The sequence below is a fragment of the Brachypodium distachyon genome, chromosome 3 (assembly GCF_000005505.3).
Source record: "Brachypodium distachyon strain Bd21 chromosome 3, Brachypodium_distachyon_v3.0, whole genome shotgun sequence".
Taxonomy (NCBI): domain Eukaryota; kingdom Viridiplantae; phylum Streptophyta; class Magnoliopsida; order Poales; family Poaceae; genus Brachypodium; species Brachypodium distachyon.
Genome location: NC_016133.3, coordinates 53,903,924 through 53,925,769, shown reverse-complemented (window position 1 = coordinate 53,925,769; position 21,846 = coordinate 53,903,924). Strand labels below are relative to the sequence as shown.

At 44.1% G+C, this 21,846-nt stretch overlaps 2 protein-coding genes and 1 long non-coding RNA gene across 3 annotated transcripts; 2 read left to right on the top strand and 1 right to left on the bottom strand.

Moving 5' to 3' along the window:
* The first annotated feature begins 3,079 nt into the window (after positions 1 to 3,079).
* LOC104583832 lies at positions 3,080 to 4,794 on the top strand. Its single transcript, XR_731876.3, has 3 exons — positions 3,080 to 3,293; positions 3,692 to 3,920; positions 3,999 to 4,794. It is a non-coding gene; the product is annotated as an uncharacterized LOC104583832 (long non-coding RNA).
* Positions 4,795 to 14,746: 9,952 nt separating this feature from the next.
* Positions 14,747 to 16,015, bottom strand: LOC100840317. The gene has a single exon (XM_003570204.4). It carries the CDS (start codon positions 15,808 to 15,810, stop codon positions 15,151 to 15,153), a length of 660 nt encoding a protein of 219 aa, XP_003570252.1. The 5' UTR covers positions 15,811 to 16,015; the 3' UTR covers positions 14,747 to 15,150.
* A 2,204-nt stretch (positions 16,016 to 18,219) lies between these two features.
* LOC100837789 (PRELI domain containing protein 3A) lies at positions 18,220 to 19,244 on the top strand. The gene has a single exon (XM_003570194.4). The coding sequence runs from the start codon at positions 18,398 to 18,400 to the stop codon at positions 18,986 to 18,988; it is 591 nt and encodes a 196-aa protein (XP_003570242.1). The 5' UTR covers positions 18,220 to 18,397; the 3' UTR covers positions 18,989 to 19,244.
* Positions 19,245 to 21,846: the final 2,602 nt, after the last annotated feature.

Genomic DNA, 21,846 nt, shown 5'->3' with positions numbered 1-21,846 from the left:
TTTTTCTGGAAATCAAGAATCGTCGCAGTTATGATTTTCCGCCTCAAAAAAGGAGAAGTCGCAGTTCAGTCCCTGGAGTCGGAGTGCTTGAAATGAAATTGTTCTGAAATACGGAAACTAAAGAACATACTGCGCATGTCAAATCAAGTAGATAGCAAAATGACAAAGAAATGAATGGAAAAAGTAGGTATGGTAATAAACCGACGGTGATGAGGAGTTCGGTGACTTTAGGTTGGATTTTGTGACGAACTTTACATAAACTTCATTGGCATGTCGATACATTTCCCTGTTAGTTTGGTGACTTCAGGTTGGATTTTGTGTCGAACTTCTTGTTTTTTGCAAGCGGGATTTTGTGTCAGAACTTTGCATGAACTTCATTGGCATGTCGATGCATTTCCCTGTTCTGATTCACGTGCTTAAGGCCCCCTTTGATTCAAAGGAATTCCAAAAGATTTTTTGGAGGATTTTGAATCCTCAGGAACTTTTTCTACGTCGTTCGTTTGATTCAAATGATTACAAACCATAGGAAATTTTTCTTAGGATTCATTTCTACTAGGTTTTGTAAGAAAAATTCCATCCAGTCCAACCTCATTGTAAGAATCCTATGTTTTTCCTGTGCACAATCAAACATTATGTAATTCCTGTAGTATTGAAGATGTCATGCAACTTTGACCCTGTATTTTTCCTATTCTTGCATTTGGAAATCATGTGAATCAAAGAGGCCTTTAAAAAAAATAGAGAGTTCCTCAGGAATTGATCTCTGGGTCACTTCTCGGTTCCTACACTTCACAATCTTCGCACCGTTTGCCTTAAACTAGTAAGGGAAAAAATTCTTCGCCCCGTTTGTACATGAAGAACAAAGCCAGGCAAAGTTCTGTTAGAATCTTAGAATTATCTAGGTGTAGATCTAGGACGGTAGAAGATCTTTTCTGTGAATGGATTTGGCATGACTATGGGGATCGAGAGAGAGAGAGTGAGAGGGAGGAGGAGGAGTACCTTCTCCTTGACTCGACGACGAGCTCGACGGTGCGGCCATGTCGACGGCGAGGGCGAGGTGCTGACGGCGGCGGCGGAGCTTCCCGTTGCTTCTGCGCAAACCCTAGATCGGTCTTGGGGTTGTCGATGGGGGGTTGGCTACCCAGTCGAACCTCGTAAGGCATGCCCCGGCTCCCCCACCTCCTTATATTGCGCAGCACGACAGGGGCATGCCAACCATAGTGGGTTGGGCGCCCCCGATCTAGGGCCCGGTGGGCCGTTGGGCCCACACGGTGGAGATCACCCTAACAAGTTCTGCATATGGAATTACAACAGGACCGAGGGCTCAGAAGTTTGTACCGCGGTGTGTAAAAGACGGAAGGAATCGACCAACATCGTGAAATCCTACAAAAATTATCTGAAAAATACACATGAAACCCGCCAAAACTGAGTGTAGTTCCGATTCCCACACGCTTGTCTCGAAATTCCTAGATCCGCATAGGGGGTGTCATGCTGCTGTCTTTTGGTTGCTGGCTGTAGTTGTTCAGATTACAGAATGAACTAAGCGGATGGCATCGAACGAGAGAAGAATCTGAAATGCAAGTACTAATGAACATACAACACGCACGCACGCACACTTGCAGTTGCAGAGTAGTTGACGAAAGAGACACTGGAATATATTGAAGAATGACATTTGCTCAGCAGTTCTTGACTTTTGGGGAGGAGGCGAGCTGCCAAGGGACATCAACAAAACCATCCTGGTCCTCATCCCGAAGGTCAAGCATGCCCAGGAGATGGCTCTATATAGGCCCATAGCACTCTGTAATGTGCTATATAAATTGTGTTCTAAAGTGTTGGCTAACAGACTTAGAATGGTGCTAGATGAGGTAATTTCGGAAGAGCAAAGTGCTTTCATTCCTGGTTGGTTGATAACTGATAACATCCTCACGGCGTACGAATGTATACATTATTTGAAGAAGAAAAAGGGGAAGGTAGCAGACTGTGCAGTCAAGCTGGATATGGCAAAGGCTTATGACCGGGTGGAATGGTCATATCTGAGAAGCATCATGAGGAAATTAGGTTTCGCGGAAGAGTGGGTTTCCCTAGTGATGAAGTGTGTGGAGTCGGTGAGCTTCTCGGTAAAGGTGAATGGGAACTTATTTGAATTTTTTAGCCCTTCCAGAGGCACTAGACAGGGTGACCCAATTTCTCCGTATCTTTTCTATTATGCGCTGAAGGTTTTTCAAGCCTCCTAAATTATTTTGGTCCTCAGTACCTTGCTAAGGGAGTCCGGGTGGGAATCCATGCCCCTTGGATTTCCCATCTTCTATTTGCTGACGATTGCATAATTACACAGGCTTCACGCAGAGGAGCAGCCAGATTGAATGACATTCTAGATGTCTATAATAGAGGATCGGGCCAACTGGTAAACCGTACAAAATCAGCAATTTTCTTCAGTAAAAATTGCCAAGAAGAAAGCAAGAAGGAAGTAACTCAAGTGCTGAACATAGAGAGAGAGGCCCTAGGGGAGAGGTACCTAGGACTACCGACAGCTCTAGGGCAGTCAAGTACCAAGGCTTTTGAAAAATTAAGCACGAAAATAAGCAATCTGGTGGTGGGGGGGGGGGGGGGGGGTGCGAGAGAAAGCTTAGTGCAGCGGGAAGGGAAATACTCATAAAAGTTGTTGCTCGATCAGTCCCCACATATTCCATGAGCTGTTTCAAGTTGTCAAAAACAACTTGCAAGAAGATGACTTCGTCCATTTCTAGATTTTGGTGGGGAGGAGATGAAGATAAGAAAAAGATGCATTGGGGAGGAAATGGTCAGAAATTGCCCATGCTAAGAAGGGAGGAGGAATGGGATTCAAAGATCTCCACTTGTTTAACTTGGCCATGCTCGCAAGGATGGAGATTAATTACCAGACCAGACTCCTTATGCGCAAGAACTCTTAAAGGCAAATATTTTCATGAAGGCGGTTTGTTGACAGCAAAAAAGAAAAGAGGTAGCTCTCACACTTGGCAAGCAATTTTAAAAGGAAGGGAAGTATTACGTGCAGGGTTAATTAGAAGAATGTAATGGCACTTCCACTAGTATATGCGATGACAAGTGGATTCCTGAAGCTCCAGGTTTTAGGCCAATCTATAGAAAACCAGAGGCAAAAGCAGAAAAGGTGTGTGATCTTATTTCTTCAGATGGCCTAACATGGAATAGCTAAGCTTTGCAGGATAATCTGTTACCGATGGATGAAAAGGCGGTGCGAAAAATTCCCCTAGGGAAGCTGCGAGAAGATCTTTGGGCCTGAAGTGCAGAAAAGCACGGTATGTATACAGTTAAATCTGCTTACCATTTACTTGCAGGTATTGTTAAAAATAATATTGCAAATATTTTCTCTTGTGATATTAATCCCACCTGGCGAAAACTTTGGAAATTGAAAGTCCCACCAAAAATTAAAACTTTCTGGTGGAGATTATAAATGATTTTTTGCCAGCTGGGGCAAATCTAGCAAGACGACACACAGACACTCGGAATGTTAGACACTCAGAATGTTTGCATGGACTGTAAATGTGAAGAGGAAACAGCTTTCCATGTGCTGGTTAAATGCACTTTTGCTCGACTATTTTGGCAGTCCTTTCAAGAGTTATATGGTTTTAAACTTCCACATTTACATCCTGTAACTTGGGCCCAAGATTTGCTGGATAATAATTTTTGTTCACAGGATGGGTGTTGTGCCATACTTTGTGGGATGTGGACAGTTTGGACAGCAAGAAATAAAAGAAGCCATGGCGAGAACTCTATGAGCATTTCTCAGGCTTGCAGATGGGCTAGCGATATGGCCTCAGATAGTCAGATTTGATGGAAGCAACTAAAAACCAACCAAAGGAAGATATTCCTAGCGTAATTAAATGGCGGCCTCCCCCTGTTGGTTTTTTGTTGGTTTTTTTAAGGTAAATACTGATGCTTCTTTCAATCCTAATACTCAGCAAGGACCCACTGGAATTGTAGTAAGAGATGATCATGGTCAGGTTGTTGCGGCAAGAAGCACATGGTATGACGCTGTCCCAAATGTCAATCACTGCCGAAGCCTATGGTTGCAGGGATGGAGTCAACCTAATTTGTAATTTAAACCTGAACCTGAAGGTGATATTGGGAACTGACATGACATTATGGAAGACTAGAAATGATAACAGATCTCGTATTCTTTCAATATTGCATCAAATAGAAGAGTTATGTAGAATGTGTATGTCTTTTGAAGTTATTCATGTAAAGAGAGAAGCAAATATGGCTGCACATATTACAGCAAAAAATGCTTCTCCCTTGGTTGCTGTAAACACTTGGTTGTATCAGGTACCTGAGTTCTTGAGGGCCTGTATTCAGCATGATGCTCATGCTGATAATGAGTAATACTCCCTCCATTTCACAAAGGAGAATGGCACGCACACGTTTCAAGATTTTACTTTGATGATTTGATTCGTATTTCAAAAACCTTTTCAACAATATAAAATTTTAACATATAACCTACGTATATTTGTGTAATTGTTGGTCGTAAGTTCGATCTCAAAAAACGTGAGCATCGTTCTTTGTAAATGAAGGGAGTAAGGCTGTTGCTTTTCTTAAAAAAAAAAGTTGACGAAGGAGACAAGAGGACTCAGCATCCATCTTTATTCATAGAACCACCACCAACAAGAACACACGAGAGATCGACATATACGCGCAACAACAATGTATCATACAAAAAGAATAAGCAATATGACGCCACAAACAAACCCACTCAAGACTCAACAGACAAGACACAACCAAATCGCTACTACTACTGCTGCTTCTACTGATCCCTAGAGTCGATAAGTAATTAAACCATCCCCATCATCGGCCGCCAGCCGGAGCACGCAGCAAGCGAGCCACCAACGAGCCACGGATCGATTACCGCTTTAGTGTGTGAGCCCACCGGCGACGAGGAGGGACAGCACGGCGGAGCACGCCACGGCCAGGGCCGACGCCGCGGCTCCCGCTGCCGCGCCCGTGGCCGGCGCCGGCGCCGGCGGCATGGTCGCGTCCATCTCCTGCGCGGACGCCGCCGCGAACAGCAGCACCGACGCCACGGCCACGACCACCACTGCAGCGCGAGACGCCATTGATGCAGAGAGATGCGAAGCTAAGTTGAACCGGAGAGAAAGAGAGACAGAGAGGCGGAGCGTAGCGTACAGGGTGGCTTATCACTAGCGGCGGTTGAGATGGGAGCGGCACCGGAGGGGGGGTATATATGGGCTGCCGCGGGGCTCGGGTTGGGAAGGCTCCTAGCGCTACAGTATGGGGAGAGCCAGCGACGCGTGGATGGCTGCGGCGCGACACGTTGAAGGCGAGGGAGGCGGAGGTGGCGCGAGGCGATGGAACCGACCCTTGGCCTTGGAGAGCGCACGCGATTCCTTCCTTCCTCGGGTCTGACGACGCCCACAGCCCAACCGACCCTGACGCCGCCGCGCGGCCAACCGCAGCGCGTCCCCTGCACGGCTCCAGCCACAGACCAGCTAAGCGCAAAACCGACGCCATACCGGTCGGCAAGCAAGCGTGGGCGCGTGCGTACGCAAGTCAAGTCCTGTCTGTCCGTCGCGTCATCGCGTGGTAGCCGCGATCCGCGGGTACTGTACCGATCGGATGATACTTTACCGGCCCAAAGATCTTCTTCTGATCGATTTAATTACAAAATCTGAGAATGTGTGTGATGACTATGACCAGTAATTCGGAGTATGTCCAGACCCATGACTGATCGAGCGGCGTGTTTCCGACGCTTCTCACGGAGTACACGTACGTACTTACGAGCATACGTACACCTACGATGGAAAGATGGAATCGACACGTGCATCCAAAACGGCGTACATCTCGGGGTACCGGCTGGGCTACGGGATGTCACAGGGCCACACGTCGCCGTTTTACGTATTGGAAGAACATTCGATAGTCGGTTCGTCGTTGTTGTTACTTCAGCGTCCTTTAGTGCCGTGCCCTGCACCCCATGCTTGCTTACTCTTCCTGCATGCTCAATGACCAGCCAAGTCGTGTTTTACACTTGCCCTCCCTGTCCTGGTGGAAACTGGCACGTAGAAGTACTACGTATTTCTTTTGTCCAAGGAGACCAGCCGGAGAAGACCAAACGTGTGATCACGAAGTGCGCATGGCGGCGGACGGCGGTGGCACCTGTATTCAATTCGTGGGAACCTTCCGTTGCAGCTTGCGAGAGAGGGAAGGTAGCCATCGATCGCCCTGGAACTGGAAGAATCTTCTAGGTGCACCTAAAGACCCGACCAGCAGAAGGGGAACGTGACAAACGTCTCACTCTGCTCCGCGATTAGTCTCGGCGGCAGTTCGCTGGCAATTGTACGTGTCTTCGTCGACGTGTTTTTGTATGATCTGATTCGCGTTTGTTGTTTACAATACAAATAACATACTCCGTACATGCATCGACTGGTCCATCAATTCAGTGATTTGATGGGTACGGTGGTACCAAAGGAGAGACAGATTATTACGTGTTGTACTACATAAAGGCTTCATGGTGGATAAAAGAACCGCAGCCTTAAGGGTGGAAACTGGAACCGTCTGAACGGAGAGCATGCAGATCGTTTGGCGGCTCGGCGCCACCAATACCATACATGCATTTCCATTGATCGATCGATTGCACGGACACGATGCGGTGAAAGAGAGGGCTCAGCTGCAGGCAGGGAAGCTGTCCGTCTCGAAGGATCGTCGACATGATACCCCGCGATCCAAGCCGGCGGCATTCCTTCCCCATTCCGCGCCACTCCTCGATCGCGTCTCCTGGCACGCTGGCCGTGAACGTCCGGCTCGTTTCATTGTCATATTTTATAGTACGGAGTACAAAAATTGAACAGCTTCGTGCACTCAATTTATTCAAAAACTCAAATGTATTGGGAAAGGATTAATTCACTTGTATTTCAACACTTATTCTCATGTGTGGCTCTACAGATTTAAACGTGGACTGCAACTTAATTGTGCCCGAGACATTTTGGTTCTAATACCATCAAACTTTCATGCACAGAACCATTTCAACCCCAAAACTCAAGCTGATATGGAAGCAATCCACTTATACTTAAACATAACTTAAGTCGACATTTTGGGTACAAGAGCATCGAGACTTGTAGAATGTAGAGGCCTATAAGATGGCTTTGGAACGGATCATCACAAAGATGTGAGGATGGACAATAGTATTTTTTAACTGGTTTCAACCTTGCTTTGTTGTGACGAAGATCGTCGTCTATGTCTTTTCGGATTGCTTTTTTATTCTTTGTAACTCTTCTTCTTGATATATTGAAAGAAGCGCTGCTGACTTTCGGAAAAAAAACACCTTAACTCCATGTTGCACCTACGTAGGATCCGAACCATCAGCGTGCAGCAAACTTTCTGTTAAGAATGTTTCGTACCAACGAGTCATTGGCTCCGGATGTATCTTCTAAAAAATTCTCGACACATCCTCAACAAGAGTTTACTAAAATCATTGGTTAAAGAAACGGGTCATTGGCTTGAGAGGTATCTGAGATGAGTTCGATTTATCAAAAAGTAATTGCAAGTGTAAAAGAGCAGAGGCCATCAGATGAGATATTTGGTAACAATGAAGTCTATCAAATATACTCGCAAAAATAAAATGAAGTCTATCCAACAGGCTAAATAGCTGTTATGACTTGGTACATGTAAAAGTTGTTTCTTCGTGTAGTAGCCGTTACTATCTCTTCACTCACATTTTCTTCTCCACATCATCTAAATATATGTGTATCTTCCTTTTAGTAACTGATTATGTGGATTGTTGGACATGCTTTCGGGCCACATGGATAAAAGCGATCTATAAAGTTTTTTTTATGGACTCTTGGTCTTACTTAAATGGCGACGTATTCGATGCAAGTGCAAGCTTGCAAACTAACGTTCTAGCCAATTAGATTAAAATGCAGGGCTCTGATCAAAGGTGGAAACCACACCAACCACTTAAACATGCTTTTGCACATAACCCCCTGCAATTGAGTTTAAATGGCTGGTGAAACTTTTCACCTTTGATCTGAGCCATGCATTTTTTATCTAACGGATCACAATGATAGTTTGCAAGTATGCATTGAATGAGGTTTTCATCGGATACGTTGTCTATTTAAATAGCACACCTTACTGTTGTTGCAAGATTAAGGAGACAAAATTACTCCAATTTGATCAAAGTGTTTCAAGAGGTTGAGGCTTGGTCCGTGGTGGATTATATGTTTGATGCTTCTGTCATCTCCTTAGTGAGCTTGGTTGCTCTTGGGACGTTTGCAGATTTTGTTGTAGTTTTCTTCTCTATTGTCCTTTGTGCTCTTTTTGAGCATGAAGTAGTTTTCTGCATCCTTCCTAACTGGAGCACATTGCATTTGACCTAATGCTGGTGATGAAGCATATTAGGTGCTTCTCACAGTCGACATTGTTTTATCTTTCGCTCGTGATGGGATCATAGATTCAGATGCCTCGGTAAAAAAATGACCGCCGTTGGTCCAGTGTTTGTGCATTGTATTTTGACGCCAATAGTGCCGAGACATAATTTGTTCATCGTTTTTTCGGGTGGTGTCCTTGTGCGATCTCAGTATGTGAACATTGTGCCTTAGACTTATGCATCATTTTGTAAGTCAGGAATACAAAACACATGAATTGTTTGGAGTATACTAGTGAAACAAAAAGGGATGTTTTGATCGTATGCAAAATTTGAATCTTCACACTTTCTAGGAAACAAAAGGTGACTGGAAGCTGCATTATTGCTCTTCCTCTGCTCATGGTATATGAGCACAGACCATTGATGAGTAGTTTTTACACTCTTCTGTTTTGAGCCTGTCCAACTTGTATTTAGGAAATTGGCATTTTTGTAGCTGGTGACAGAACATGTAATGTGGAGTCTTTCTCTGAGTTGAGTTTGATGCCACTTGACTGAATGTATCATTGATGCGAAACCAATTTGTGCTTTCAGTATCCTCTTCCATTTCAAAATGCATGGATGATTAACTAGGAGTTCGAATGGTAGGTGTAGGTGTGTGTTGATGCGCCTCTAGACCTTTCAATACTGGCGAATATGATGTGAGACTCAACCTGTGAGGGTTGTTTCCATGTTTGCACAATGATGCATGCCATGGCATAGCGTCCTACATGAATTATGTCAAAACAAATTCAGTTAGACACTATGCAAGACGAAACAGAGGCGATGAACTCAATGATTTGAAACTCAGCATCATATAGAGCGAATCAAACATTTGAGCCACCACCATCACCATATAAGGAATTGGTACCCTTGTTTCCACAACCTCAAAGGGCAAAAAAAAAAACATGGGAAGCTAAACCTCCAAATTTTATTTTGGAATTCTCTTGCTCCAAACAGGACCTTAGTTTAGCTAGTTGATTGTGTCTGTTTTATTCGTGGTCAACCAATCCTTTATATACATTATAATGAAATAATTAGCTGCCATCTCCCCCTTGATAATAATTGACTGAAGTAAGCTAATCAGCCTGACCGACATTTCAAACAAACGAGACTGGCCACCTAAATATGAACTGTAGAACATATTCCTGACTGAATGCAATGCATATGTTATGACGGAGATTATCATTTACAAGAAGAGAATCCGGTGGCTACATATTCATATTTCGAACCAGAAAAGTTCTCCCAGAGAAGTAGTACTCCTAGAAGCCAAAAGAATCTGATGAGAAATTCAGAGGCCGGCCCTGCCTCCAGGAATATTTGGCGGTCGAGCAAAAACGTTGAAATGATTGGTTAGAACGTGGTGTTGGATCCACGACACCATGCATGAATCATCGGGTGCTCAGCGAGCAGAGGCTAGTTAAGGGCCCCATGACACCGTGGTTTGAATTGGCCTGATTTATTTCTTTTCGACCTTGCAGGCTTGCACAACCAAAACCTAAAGTCCATCTTATTATTATAACGGCTACCTGGTTGTCGACAGACATCCTTTTAGCCAGCTTAAAACATGGTGTTGCAGGCCCCCACGACAGATAGTGCTAATCAAAGTTCCCGTTTTCCCACCATGGAAATTAACCAGCAGACGGACGTACAATGCATGAATCAGACGTTCTCCCATCGTCGTTACAAGTACAACATGCACGTGTGAACAAAATGTCGCCGCATGCCTCTGATAATTTTCACCCAATTCACTTGAATCCGTCAAGAAGAACACCTTCGGAGTACCAAACAATTTTTTCTCCCAACCTTTAATTCCAAGGACGGGCGCCTGGTTTACGGTTTACCAGAATGACGCGTTCAAAGATCAAAACGAACCATGCGGGCTTGCGACGCGTTCCTCCTCCACCCCGATCGAGAGATTACCGGCCGGCCACCCGGTTCGCGCGCACACGTGCAAGCACGTAACGAACTGCTCCTACTCCACATGGCGACCACTCGTCCCAAAGCCTCCCTCCCCAGAATTAGCCCACTGATGGCCCCTATAAATGGCGGCGCCCGCGTCCTCCCCATTCCTCAGGCAAAGCAGCAGGGACACAGAGCCATCCAAACAGAGCACCCTTCTTCTTCCTCGCCTTCCGTTCTTCTCCGGTGCTCTCGTACGTACGTTCGTCCGTCCGTCCGAGACCACCAGCCTCGACAAAGAAGGGATGGAGATGAAGAAGATCGCCTGCGCCGTCCTTGTCGCCGCCTCCGCCACCGTGGCCCTCGCCGCCGAGGGCCCGGCCCCGGCCCCCGCCGCCGGCGCCTCCGCCGCCACCGCCGCCGCCGTCCCGGCCCTCGGCGCGGTTCTCGGCGCCGCCGCGCTCTCCTTCTTCGGCTACTACCTGCAGTAAGCGCGCCCTAATTAACAACTCTCGCCGCGAAGAGGAGGAAAAGGGAAAGATCGATATGCTACTATCTATGATCTGTGTGCGTGTGTGGTGGCTGGCTGCGCTAATCCAAACAGGCGGATGCATTTCCATGGGTGCATGCGTGTGTTTTGATCATCTCTGTTAATTTCAATTGTTTGTTTTTTCTCCTCTTTCGGCGAACCGTTGCACCGATCTGATTGGTGCTGTGTTAATCTGTTCTTCTTCCCCTTTGATCGAGAGAGGGGGTGGATATTGTATTATTGTTCAAAAGCCATCTGTTTGGCCTAATTTAAAGATTTGAATTCAAAGCGTGAAATTGATTGGATCATGTCGTCATGGTTGCTTCAAGGCGTTTCGTATTTCTCATTGCGTGTTTGAATGCTTGTCCCGCGTGTATGACAGTGCATGGTCCATTGGCTGAGAAATGATAAGAGTCAGCTCGTTTTTGGAGGGGTGGAACGCGTTGATTCCACTAACCAGCGTGCATGATAAGATCATCGACAAGACATGATACATTGCAAGGAAATCCTCTTGCCAGATCGTTTGGGTTCGTTAATAATGTGTTGGAGGTCTGATGGGAATTAAAAATGCATGACAATCAATTGTTTGGATCTTCTGCTTGATATTTGAAGGAGGCTATCATCATGACAACTGTTTCTTAATCGCCCGATGGAATAAGAGGAGAAGAAGGCTATCACCTTTATTGTGACAAACTGAGAGGATCCATGAGGTTTGATCAAATGCTTCTTTCCTAAAATAATACGAAATATTGATCAAATGAAATTTTGGGCAAGAAGTTACTACAATCAAAAAACAGGCATGGATTCTTTTTCTAGAGCTATTCTTTTGTTCCAAACTACAAAAAAGAATGACTCCCTCTTTTCATATAGGACATTGACATGAACGACGTTTGAGTTCGTTGCCGCCAAAATGTGGAGGAATGAAATAGTTTTGCTCAGAATTCCATGCTACATTCCAGAAACACTCACCAGGCTATTCTAATTAACGCCAAATTTTCTTCTGAAAGTTCAAAAACCCATGAGGCGGACAGAATAAGATAGCAGCAAATCCACGAAATAAATGAGTGCACGAACTCCTATTGAACATTCCTCACAAAGGTTGCAAAACTGCACGAATTTTATCAGATTTCACAAACTTCCTGAACTGTCAATTTCCACCATAATGAAGACATGCTCTAATATTTGTCTTGCACTATACAAATTGTATTAAATTTTTGGCCACAGAGGTTTTTTCCACAAGTACTAGTTTAAATCTAGCTACTGAAAAAGAAGATGAGATGCTCTCGAGTCTCAAGATTCAACCAAACTAGTATTCCGTATAAAAGATCAGATACTTTCTGGAGCCAAAGACAGACAAGAAGAAATACCAAGATACATGACTCCAGATTCCAGACCATCTCTACTCTCGAGAGGATGGGATACTATCTGAGGACAATGACAAGGAGAAATATCAATACCTTCACCAGACCATCTCAACTTTGCAGTTTGCAGACAGCCACACACACAGAAAAGGTGGCTCCCACAAACTCCCAGTAATACTGCTTATATTTGTGGGATGTTTCTTATGTTGGTGTAAGCACCATGTGACTGGGCCCGGACACAAAAGCTCTAGGAATTCACTTGACAGAACAAAAGACTTGCAAGGCGAGACCATCATGTGGCACCAACCAACCAGATTCAGATAGTACATGTTATTTCGGTCACAGGGCAACCATGATAAGCACTGATAAGTAACCAATGATACCAGCTGGAATTGAACCAGTAACCAGTGATATGCAAAGAGATACAAACATTAAGTAAACAGAAAATTAACCTGGATGTGCATGTGGATGAGATATTCGTCTCCACCTGGAACAAAGATAGAGCTCAGAAGAGCAGAAGGCCAGAAGAAGAGCCACAATTCATGGACCAGAGACAGCACCCCTCCCCCTGCATCGAAGCCACCAACTAGTAACTTGGCCTTGTAAGGTCAAGAATATGATAGCTGGTAAGATGAGGGTTTCCCCATCCCAGCGCAAGAAGGAGAAGATGACAAATTGACAGTGTTCCATACTTCCATAGGTTAGATCCTAGGCTCAACTGGGATGGCGACAAGCGCCATAGAAATACATGGGTTACAGTCTTACAGATAACTCAGGGTTCTAGTTCAGCAGTTTTCAAAAGCGCCCTTACATACTGAAAAATGAAAAGATATGTGGACACTACATGGTCTGGAAAGCTGAAGGTTTGTGATGTGCATCTAGCTTTTAGTCTAAATGTCTATGTATAATGATAAAAAGAGCAGTAGCGATGGCAAAACTTGTCCAATTGCTAAAAACGGAGCTAATTTAATTAGTTAGTCCTTCTGGTTAACTCCTATATCTATCAGTCGCAATAATGCCATGCCAAAGAAAGGAAACAAGTTATTACGTGATTCGGACGTGATTACTTGTACGTTGGAGCCTACAACATGACTAATAAGGGACAATGACTGGTGTGTGTTCTGTACAATACATTGCCAATTGGACCTAGGCACAATTTGAATAGAGCCATAGAGGGCCGTCTAGTCTATATGTAGACTTCTGATGAAAGACTTCGTGCCTTCATCAGCTGTACTTTCCCGATATATGTTTACATGGGCCTGCCATGCAAGTACCAGATTCTTTCTTTTCAATATTAGATTACACATCTTAACTTCTCAGGTACCGAAGAGTCTGTAAAAATCTATGAGACTGTAGCCAAATTGGATTCTTTACTTGGGCCTCTATAGCCTACAATGTGCTCTTTTCACCTACTTGAACTATCGCCCTTCAGAAGTGTTTAAAAAACCAACACAGTTTGCTCCCTAACCATTAGGGCAGACAGTACAAAAAGGTAAATCTTACTTCATATAAGCATCAGGTCAAGGCTGGGCAATCAAAAGGCTCAACTCTCAAAATTATAAACACAACTGAAGTTGCAAAAATTAGATCCAACTTGCTTTAGTTCAGTACTTTAGGTCAAGAACTCAACATAACCGGCTCGGTTCCAACAAAGTTCCATGCTGTGTACAGGTATAATAATTAAAAACTTATCGATCAATTCAAGATGTTCTACCTACAATAGTGTTTATAGGGAACATTGGGGAAAAGTCAAGGGAAAAGTCAAGGTCCTTCCGCATCATTGCCAGCTCATAGTGGGCCAAGCTGAGCTAAATTGGAGCTCAGTTAGAGAAGAAATATGCAGGTCATCTCTAATCACCGCCTCATAACAAACAATATCAATTCAGTAGGGTGTGATTAGATCGAGTGCAATTAATGATTAAAATTTCCCAAAATATTTTCTCCATAAGAGCATGCAGCGAGGTAAGCTAGACCTGATGAAAAGCTTTAGCGGCAATAAGATTTGAAGTTAAAGCTGATCAATCTATATTTTCTGAAAAATTACTTGATAATAAGGAAAGCAGATCAAAATATGTACCATCCTTGAACATAGAGTAGACAAAACAGAAGTGAATACAATAAGATAATCATGGTACCATCCTTGAACATAGAGTAGACGAAACAGAAGTGAAAACAACAAGATAATCATGGTACTACTATTTATAAGTGAGGATACAACATGAGAAAGAGTACTAAGAAATATGAAAAAATCATATAGCCATGGCCCATTTCATTATCCAAAAGCACCCCAAACTCACCACCTATTATGGAAACACTCTTATCTCCAAATTCCTTGAGATCTTGTAAAGCATAGTATACTCCCTGACATCTCACAAACCAAACTTGACAAAGCTCAATTAACTGGTTAAAATTTTAAAGAAGCTGAAGTTTGAACTGCAGGATGAAGCCATAATTTTTTGGACAAGAAACTTGCAAGTATATTCACACGTCAATACCTCAGCATCAAACAATAGTTCTGTAATCTCAGATAATTTTACCCAAGTTGCCAAATCATGAAGGTTCCAAAATTCAGTTCAGCAATATAAGAGTAACATAATAAGCAAGTGGGATTTAAAATACAGGTCTGATCACCAAGGTGAGAAACAAGTTATCGACTGAGGAATGGAGCTAGCTCAACGAAAAACTACTGAACATAAGAATTCTGCAATTGGTTTGATGACTTGGTCTAAGAGAAGATGAACATACTTGTAGTAGCAACATTTGAAATGATCACTTTTAAGACTCTGTCGATCCCGTGCACATAATACATATACCAAATTAAGTACACTTCAACATCCAAAACCACAAAAAATTCAGAGTTCCGAAGTCTAATCCCACATCTCCAGTTCATTCTTATTCCCCGAATACCTTCACATACTGTGACTGATTATCTTTCCTGAGGAGAGCGGAGCTTAAGCTTACCGCATCAAGATCGCAGCTACCGACCCGACAGACACTCCGAGAGCGCAAGAGATGGCGACCACCCGCGTCCGGAGCAGCATCAGGTTAACATTCTTCGTGGCCTGGAGGCAAAGCGTGAGCACCTGCAGCCTCCCATTGGCCTCCATCTTCTGGAAGAAGGCGACGGGCTTGATGACACGGCGCAGCACCAGGGCGGCCGTGAAGGGGAACGCGAACGCGGCCACGCCCTGCACCGCCGCGGCCGACTCGACCCCGACGGGCGCGGCCCCTGAGGCGATCCACGCTCCCGCCGCGAGGTGTGCCCCGCCGAGGAGCGCGAGGGAGGCGCTGAGACGCTGCACGGCGCGGCGGAGCGCGTCGAGCTCCCCCCGCACCTCGTCGGCGAGCGGCGACATGTCGCGCTCCACCGTGGGGCCCTCGATCTCCTGGTGCCGCATCGACTCCAGGGAAGCGGCTGTGTCGGCGTTGGCGGTGGCAGATGCGGCTTCGGGTTTGGAGCTGGAGTCCGGGGTCGTGGAGAAGCGGCGATGCGGGTGGAGTAGTAGGAGAGGGTTGCGCGCATGGGCGTGTGGCTTCGGGAAGCTCATCTCGGGGAAGAGCTTGGCGGCGGTGCTCGTGGGGCTCAGGAGGCGGCGGGCCAGGTGGGAGATCGCCATCGGAGCGTGGGAAGAGGGTCGCTACGCTGCGACGGCGCTGTGGCGGCTAGAGTACAGACAGCTTCGGAGGCCGCCTCGAAAAATTCTACAGTACTCTTCTCTTTAGCCGGTCAAGTGCAAAGCGTAATCTCGGCAGCCCGCTTTCCTGATGGCGATTTCCTGATAGCTGTTAGCTCAACAAATTTTAGATCTGCCGTGTTTTGCTTCTGGTTCAAGTCCTCAAGATTTTGCCTTCAGAAACTCAATGGAACTTCGTATGATCACCAGAATCCCATTTGCTTGTTCCAGAAGGCAGAGGCAAAGAGCTCGTTTAGCCAGTTATGACCTGTCAACTTTGACATGGGTGGCCCCGGCCCCACGTGTCAGCCACAGCACCGTACGTCAGGGGATCCTCCTCCGTTTTTGTAACCCCGTAGGGACGAGGGATAATCATGATGTAATTCTTCAGTTCTTCTTTGGTGCAATCTAAATCTACATCCAATTACACCACCCATTGCAAAATGTAGACATATTAATTTTGATTGGACCAGACATGACTTTACCAATAATTACTTGGTTAGTTTATGTGACGCATAATAATTACTTGGTTAGTTCAAGTGATACAAAAATGGAGTGCATTCGTAAAATAAATACATTGGGGTAAAATATGTAGAAAAAAAATTAACACGTAAATTACTCTTCTTCTGTTCCTAAATATAAATATAAGACGTGTTAGCTTTGTTATAAGTCAAATTTCTAAAAAGTTGAGCAAATCCATAGAAAAATCTATTAAACATCAATAAGTCTAAATTAGTTTTATTAAGTCCTTCATGTTATATATTCGTAGTATATGTTTGATGTTGTAAATATTAGTAATCTATCTATAGATTTGGTCAAACTCGAAGAAGTTTCAAATGTATAAGAGTGCTCTCAGGGAAGGGGTAGGCTATTCACTCGATTAGTGTAGTTTGCCACTTCGTAAGTGAATGAACATATGCAAATGCTCAATGCCAGCCAAGAGTTATATTACTCTTATTCAATGAGAGGGGGTGGACTTAGAAGAAATCTAAAATATCTTGTTTTTAGAAACGGGTGTACCATATAATAATTATACTAATAAAATAGGTACATTGTGAAAATAATTTCCTACACGATTGAAATTTGCTTTACAACTTTTTTATTTAGTATCAGTACAATGCCCGTGCGTTGCTACGGCCTCTTAAACATATCTACACGAAAATTGTTAGGTTGATTAGCCAAACGTCGTTGATGGTTGTTTATGTATGTGTCTGATTGGGAGATGCATGTGTGCATGTCTGTTGTAGATCGATCAGATCGATTCCTATTCAGTTCCGTATATATTCGTGTGCAACGCACGTTCATGTATGTATCATATTCGTGTTTGTATTAGATGTACGCATGGATCGATTAGTGCAATCGATTACATCAATTCGTTTACAGGTTGTGTGTGTAGTTATATAAAGATTGATCTGGACCGTGCGCTGTGGGTTGAGGCTTGACAACGGAAATTGGGAACGTGGAAGGGATGGCGGTGGCAGCCGGCAAGAGAGATGGCAAAATTGCAGGAAAGCCCAGTTTTTGCCGAAAAATCCCAGTTCCGTCCGACTGCGGGTTGATTTTTTTAGAAAAAAAAGTTAAATTGAAAAATTGACAGACGGACGACGACCAAGGAAACACTCCTTCTTTTATTATTAGGTGTAGATGTAGATGTAGATATAGTATAAGCTATATAAGTTTGCAATGGTGTGAGTGCCACTTTTACGTTGTGCCCTGGAGAAGGCCGTCTGAGTATATTTGGATATGAATCCATTACCTCCATTTGTAGATATAAGAAGCTCTAGATTGTCTTAAGTCAAAAAATTTAAAACTTGATCAATTTTACCGAAAACCTTATCAAACATGTAAAATATCAACTAAGTATACTATGAAAATTTATATTTTGACAGGTTCAATGAAACTATTCTATCTAAAGTTATAAATGCTGATAGATTTTCTATAAACTTGAATAGAGATCGATAAAAAATTTGATAGGACGAAGCTTTACTTTTTACGGAAGATACTCAATCCGTCCTAAAATAAGTGGCAATTATTTTGGACGAAGTATTTAAAAAGAAACATGTTGTCACGAGTTACAATTTTTTTTAAACTAGTGCCCCCTCTCTAACCATAATTCTTGTCGAAATATTTCACATGTATCTGGATACATTTCAAAAATAGATGTATTATTTTTGACAAATTTAAGACAATAATTAATTATGAAACGGAGGAATCAGTAATCACGTTACATTTTCTAAAGAAGTACAGGAGCAGTAAATTGCAACGGTGTGAGTACCGCTTCAGGTTTGAGGAACGCGTGGCAGAAAACGTCTGGGACACGCCCACTGCACCGCTTCCGGACTCCGGTTTGCCTTCCTCTCCAATCCAGCTGCCGTCCCACCGCTTACAAAATCCGCCTCTCCTCCACCTCCTCCCCCTTTTCGATCCCCTCACCCCACCGGGCCGCGCACCCGCAAACCCTCCTCGCCGCAGGAAAGCAATAAACGAGGCCAAACCCCCACACCAGCCACAAGGCAACCCCCGGCCGGCCATGGTGGTCTACACGCAGGAGCACGTGTACCGGCACCCGTGGGACCGCGTGACGGCGGCGGCGTGGCGCAAGTTCACGGACCCGGCCTCCCGCACGGCGCTCTCCCACGTCGCCGACGTGCACACCCTGCAGCGCCGCGTCGACACGGCCGCCGGCCGCCTCCACGCCGAGCGCTCCATCACCGTGAGATCCCCGCCGCTCCCCTTCATCCTGCGCCGCCTCCTCCCGGCCGCCGCTGCGTCCCCCTCTGGCGCCGCTATTTGCCACTGCGTCGAGACCTCCACGGTGGACGCCCCGGGCCGCGCCATGGACGTGGTCGTCCGGAACGTCAGCCTCCGCGGGATCATCGAGGTCGAGGAGCGGTCAACCTTCCGGCCCCACCCGGACCGCCCCGACGACTGGACGCAGTTCACGCAGGAGACCACGATCCGGTGTCGCCCGCTAGCCAAGCTCGCCGCCGTCGCCGAGAAGGTCGAGACCCGATGCGCCGAGAGGTTCCTGCAGAACAGCGCCAAGGGGAGGGATGTCGTCGAGCGGATCTGCCGGTACCTCGAGGCGGAGGCCGCCGGCGCCGCGCCTTCCGCCGTGTGACTCGGTCTGGTTTGCGCCCCCCCTCTTCCCGTAGCCAGTCTTGATCTGATCGGATCGAAGGATTCGCTCGATGTGTGCTGCGTCTGCAGACCCAGACTCGCGGCTGCGTTTTGTTTTGTTTTGTTTTGGCTTTCACTTTGTTTTGTATGAAAAGTTGAGCTGAATCCTTAATGGAATAAAGCTTTGTGGGCATGGACTTCATTGTTGTGTTGTTTGCGGAGCAATTCTAACCCCTTTTTACGCATATTCTTGTTAAGCTATATTCTTATCTGCTCTGAAATCTCTAGTTCTTATTGGGCTAATTTGACCGATTGGTTAAAAATTTTATCCTTCTGTGTTGATGGATGTATTGCCCTGTAATTGCTGTCAAGGAGTATGTGATATGAGAAATTATGTGATTTAACACAGATATGTCTGTTTGGTCGATAGGTAAAAACCTATGTCCGATCCATGCTCATTCATGCTGCTGTAATTGACTAGGCTGGTATCTTGAGTGTATTAACTGATAGGTACAGCAAATAACTTGCAGGTGCTTGCATTCTTGTCTTAGATATCTAAGATTATATGCCAGTATGATTCTTGTTATACATGGGTTGTTCCAGTTTATTCATGGTGTTGTTGATTCTTGGTGCATTATAATTTTCACTTGGATATGACGGTTGGCAGGTTTTGATGTTTGTTCAATGGTCGATAAGTAGCTACTCCCTCCGATCCTAAATTGTTGTCGAAATTATACATGTATCTAGACGCTTTTTAAAAATAGATACATCCATATTTGGACAAATTTGAGTCAAGAATTTAGGATCAGAGGGAGTATATGGAATTTGTTTTGTGGATCTACTGAGTTCCATTAAGTTAAGAACTGAAGCAGCTTCTTACAAAAAATTGGGACATCTTACCATAGCTTCTGTAAGAATGGTATTTGTGCAACTGTTTTCTTCTGCAGCATTCCTTGACTCCTGAACAAATGCACTCTATCTGGGTGTTGAACGCTTACAATATAGGCATTGGTGTTACTTGATTTAGTTGCATAGTTTTCTGGAGGGGTGCGAAATATAAGTTTCGAGAACTTTGGATCTCACAACCATCTTTTAAATTCATACATGAATACATCTTTCCAATTGCATAGTGCATACAGCTTTTTTATTTCAATGTTCAATTGTTTGTTCCATTTGTTTGATTTCAAAGATACTTGAAGTGATTTAATTCAAGATCATGTGAAGCATAAATTTTGTCGCGCCGTAATGGGCAAACATTAATCCATTATAACAGGAAAGGTGGGGGTATGCATTTTGTTGTCAAGAAATTGTGCATTGGACCAACCAATCTAGGAGTAGTAGTTTAACTTTTGGTTTGCCTGTGAATTTCTTCTTGTTTTAATCTTCTAGCACATGCCATCTCACATTTATCTTTCTTTGCTGTTTTATTATTATTTGTGTGCAGATTTGACTTTAGCATTTCTTTCTGACTACATTTGCAATTGAAAGCGCAGGATCTGAATTCATAACTGTGATGTTACTAAGAGGATTGTTCATTATCGTGGGTTAGAAACTCCGATAGTTCCGGGATAACTAGGCTAGCTAAACTACATTACTACTCCCTCCGATTCATAATAAGTGCTAACTTTCTACTAAATCCTTGACACTTATTATGAATCGGGGTGAGTATTATACACCCTCCCTTGGATCTGGAGGCGAGTTGGCCCCTAGATTAATCCTAACTAAAGGGATCTTATCTGCTGGACATGACAGAAACATGGACATAAACATTGTGTAAATCCAGCTATCATTGTATATACCGGTGCTTGCTTTCGTTGGTGCTACAGCAGAATTGGCCGTTGCCGCAAAACCCGAACACCTTCCGCGGGAGTGCTTTGCTGTTGATTGAACATATCTTCACTGTCATTTTTTGTTTTTTTGAGGATTCACACTGTCATAATTTATAGTAGTATGGCAGTGGTTCTTGGATCGTATTATGCTGCAATTTTGCGCAAACAAAATGCCGATATGTGATGTTTCAAATTTGTCAAAATTTGGATGCATCTAGACATGACTTAGTGTATAGATGCATTCAAATTTGGTCAAACTTGAGACATCTTTGTTGGAACGGAGGGAGTACTATGTTATACCATGCGGAAAGATATTTCAGTACTTTGCTTCAAACGGGGGATCATTAATACGTACTGAGGAGACTTGCAGCTATATCTATCTGGTTGCGCTTGCATATGGGTATCAGTACGGATGTATCTAGTCCACAAGATGTGTTTAAGCCAAACTTATTAAAGTTTATGAAAATATATGAACATCTGCAACATCAAAAAACTATATGATGAAGATTTATATCATAAGGATTTGATAGAATTATTTTACAAAGCTAAAACATCTTCATATTTAGAAGCGGAGGAAGTACAATAAGCTTGTTTTGTTGAACCATGCCTACGATTTTTTTATCGTGTGTTGCAAATGAGTTTAAAATAGAGATATGTGAATTTTTTGTCTGTTAACTATTGCTAAAGTGTAGGTTTCTTCTCTTCTACTATGTTTTTTTCAACTTTCATAATACAGGGTAAATTTGGTACTAATGTTAGTATTAGTTTGACCAAACTTGGTTTTGGCCAATCGGGAGATATATTATATTGCCACGTCAGGTCATGACGAGGCTATTTCATGAAATCCATGTCACCCGAGACCATGGGAGTAGGAGGAGAAAAAGAGAGATTACTTTCCAGAATCACCTCGTCATGAGCTGACGTGGTAATGGAACTACCATTATGTCAGGTCAAAAATAGATTTGACCAAATTTATCTCGTATTAACAGTTGAGAGATGAAGTTTGACCAGTAATGTGTGCTTATTTTGG

Bases quoted from the DNA above. Each gene is read 5' to 3' on its own strand.
- LOC100837789 (XM_003570194.4), top strand. From the start codon at position 18,398: ATGGTGGTCTACACGCAGGAGCACGTGTACCGGCACCCGTGGGACCGC.
- LOC100840317 (XM_003570204.4), bottom strand. From the start codon at position 15,810: ATGGCGATCTCCCACCTGGCCCGCCGCCTCCTGAGCCCCACGAGCACC.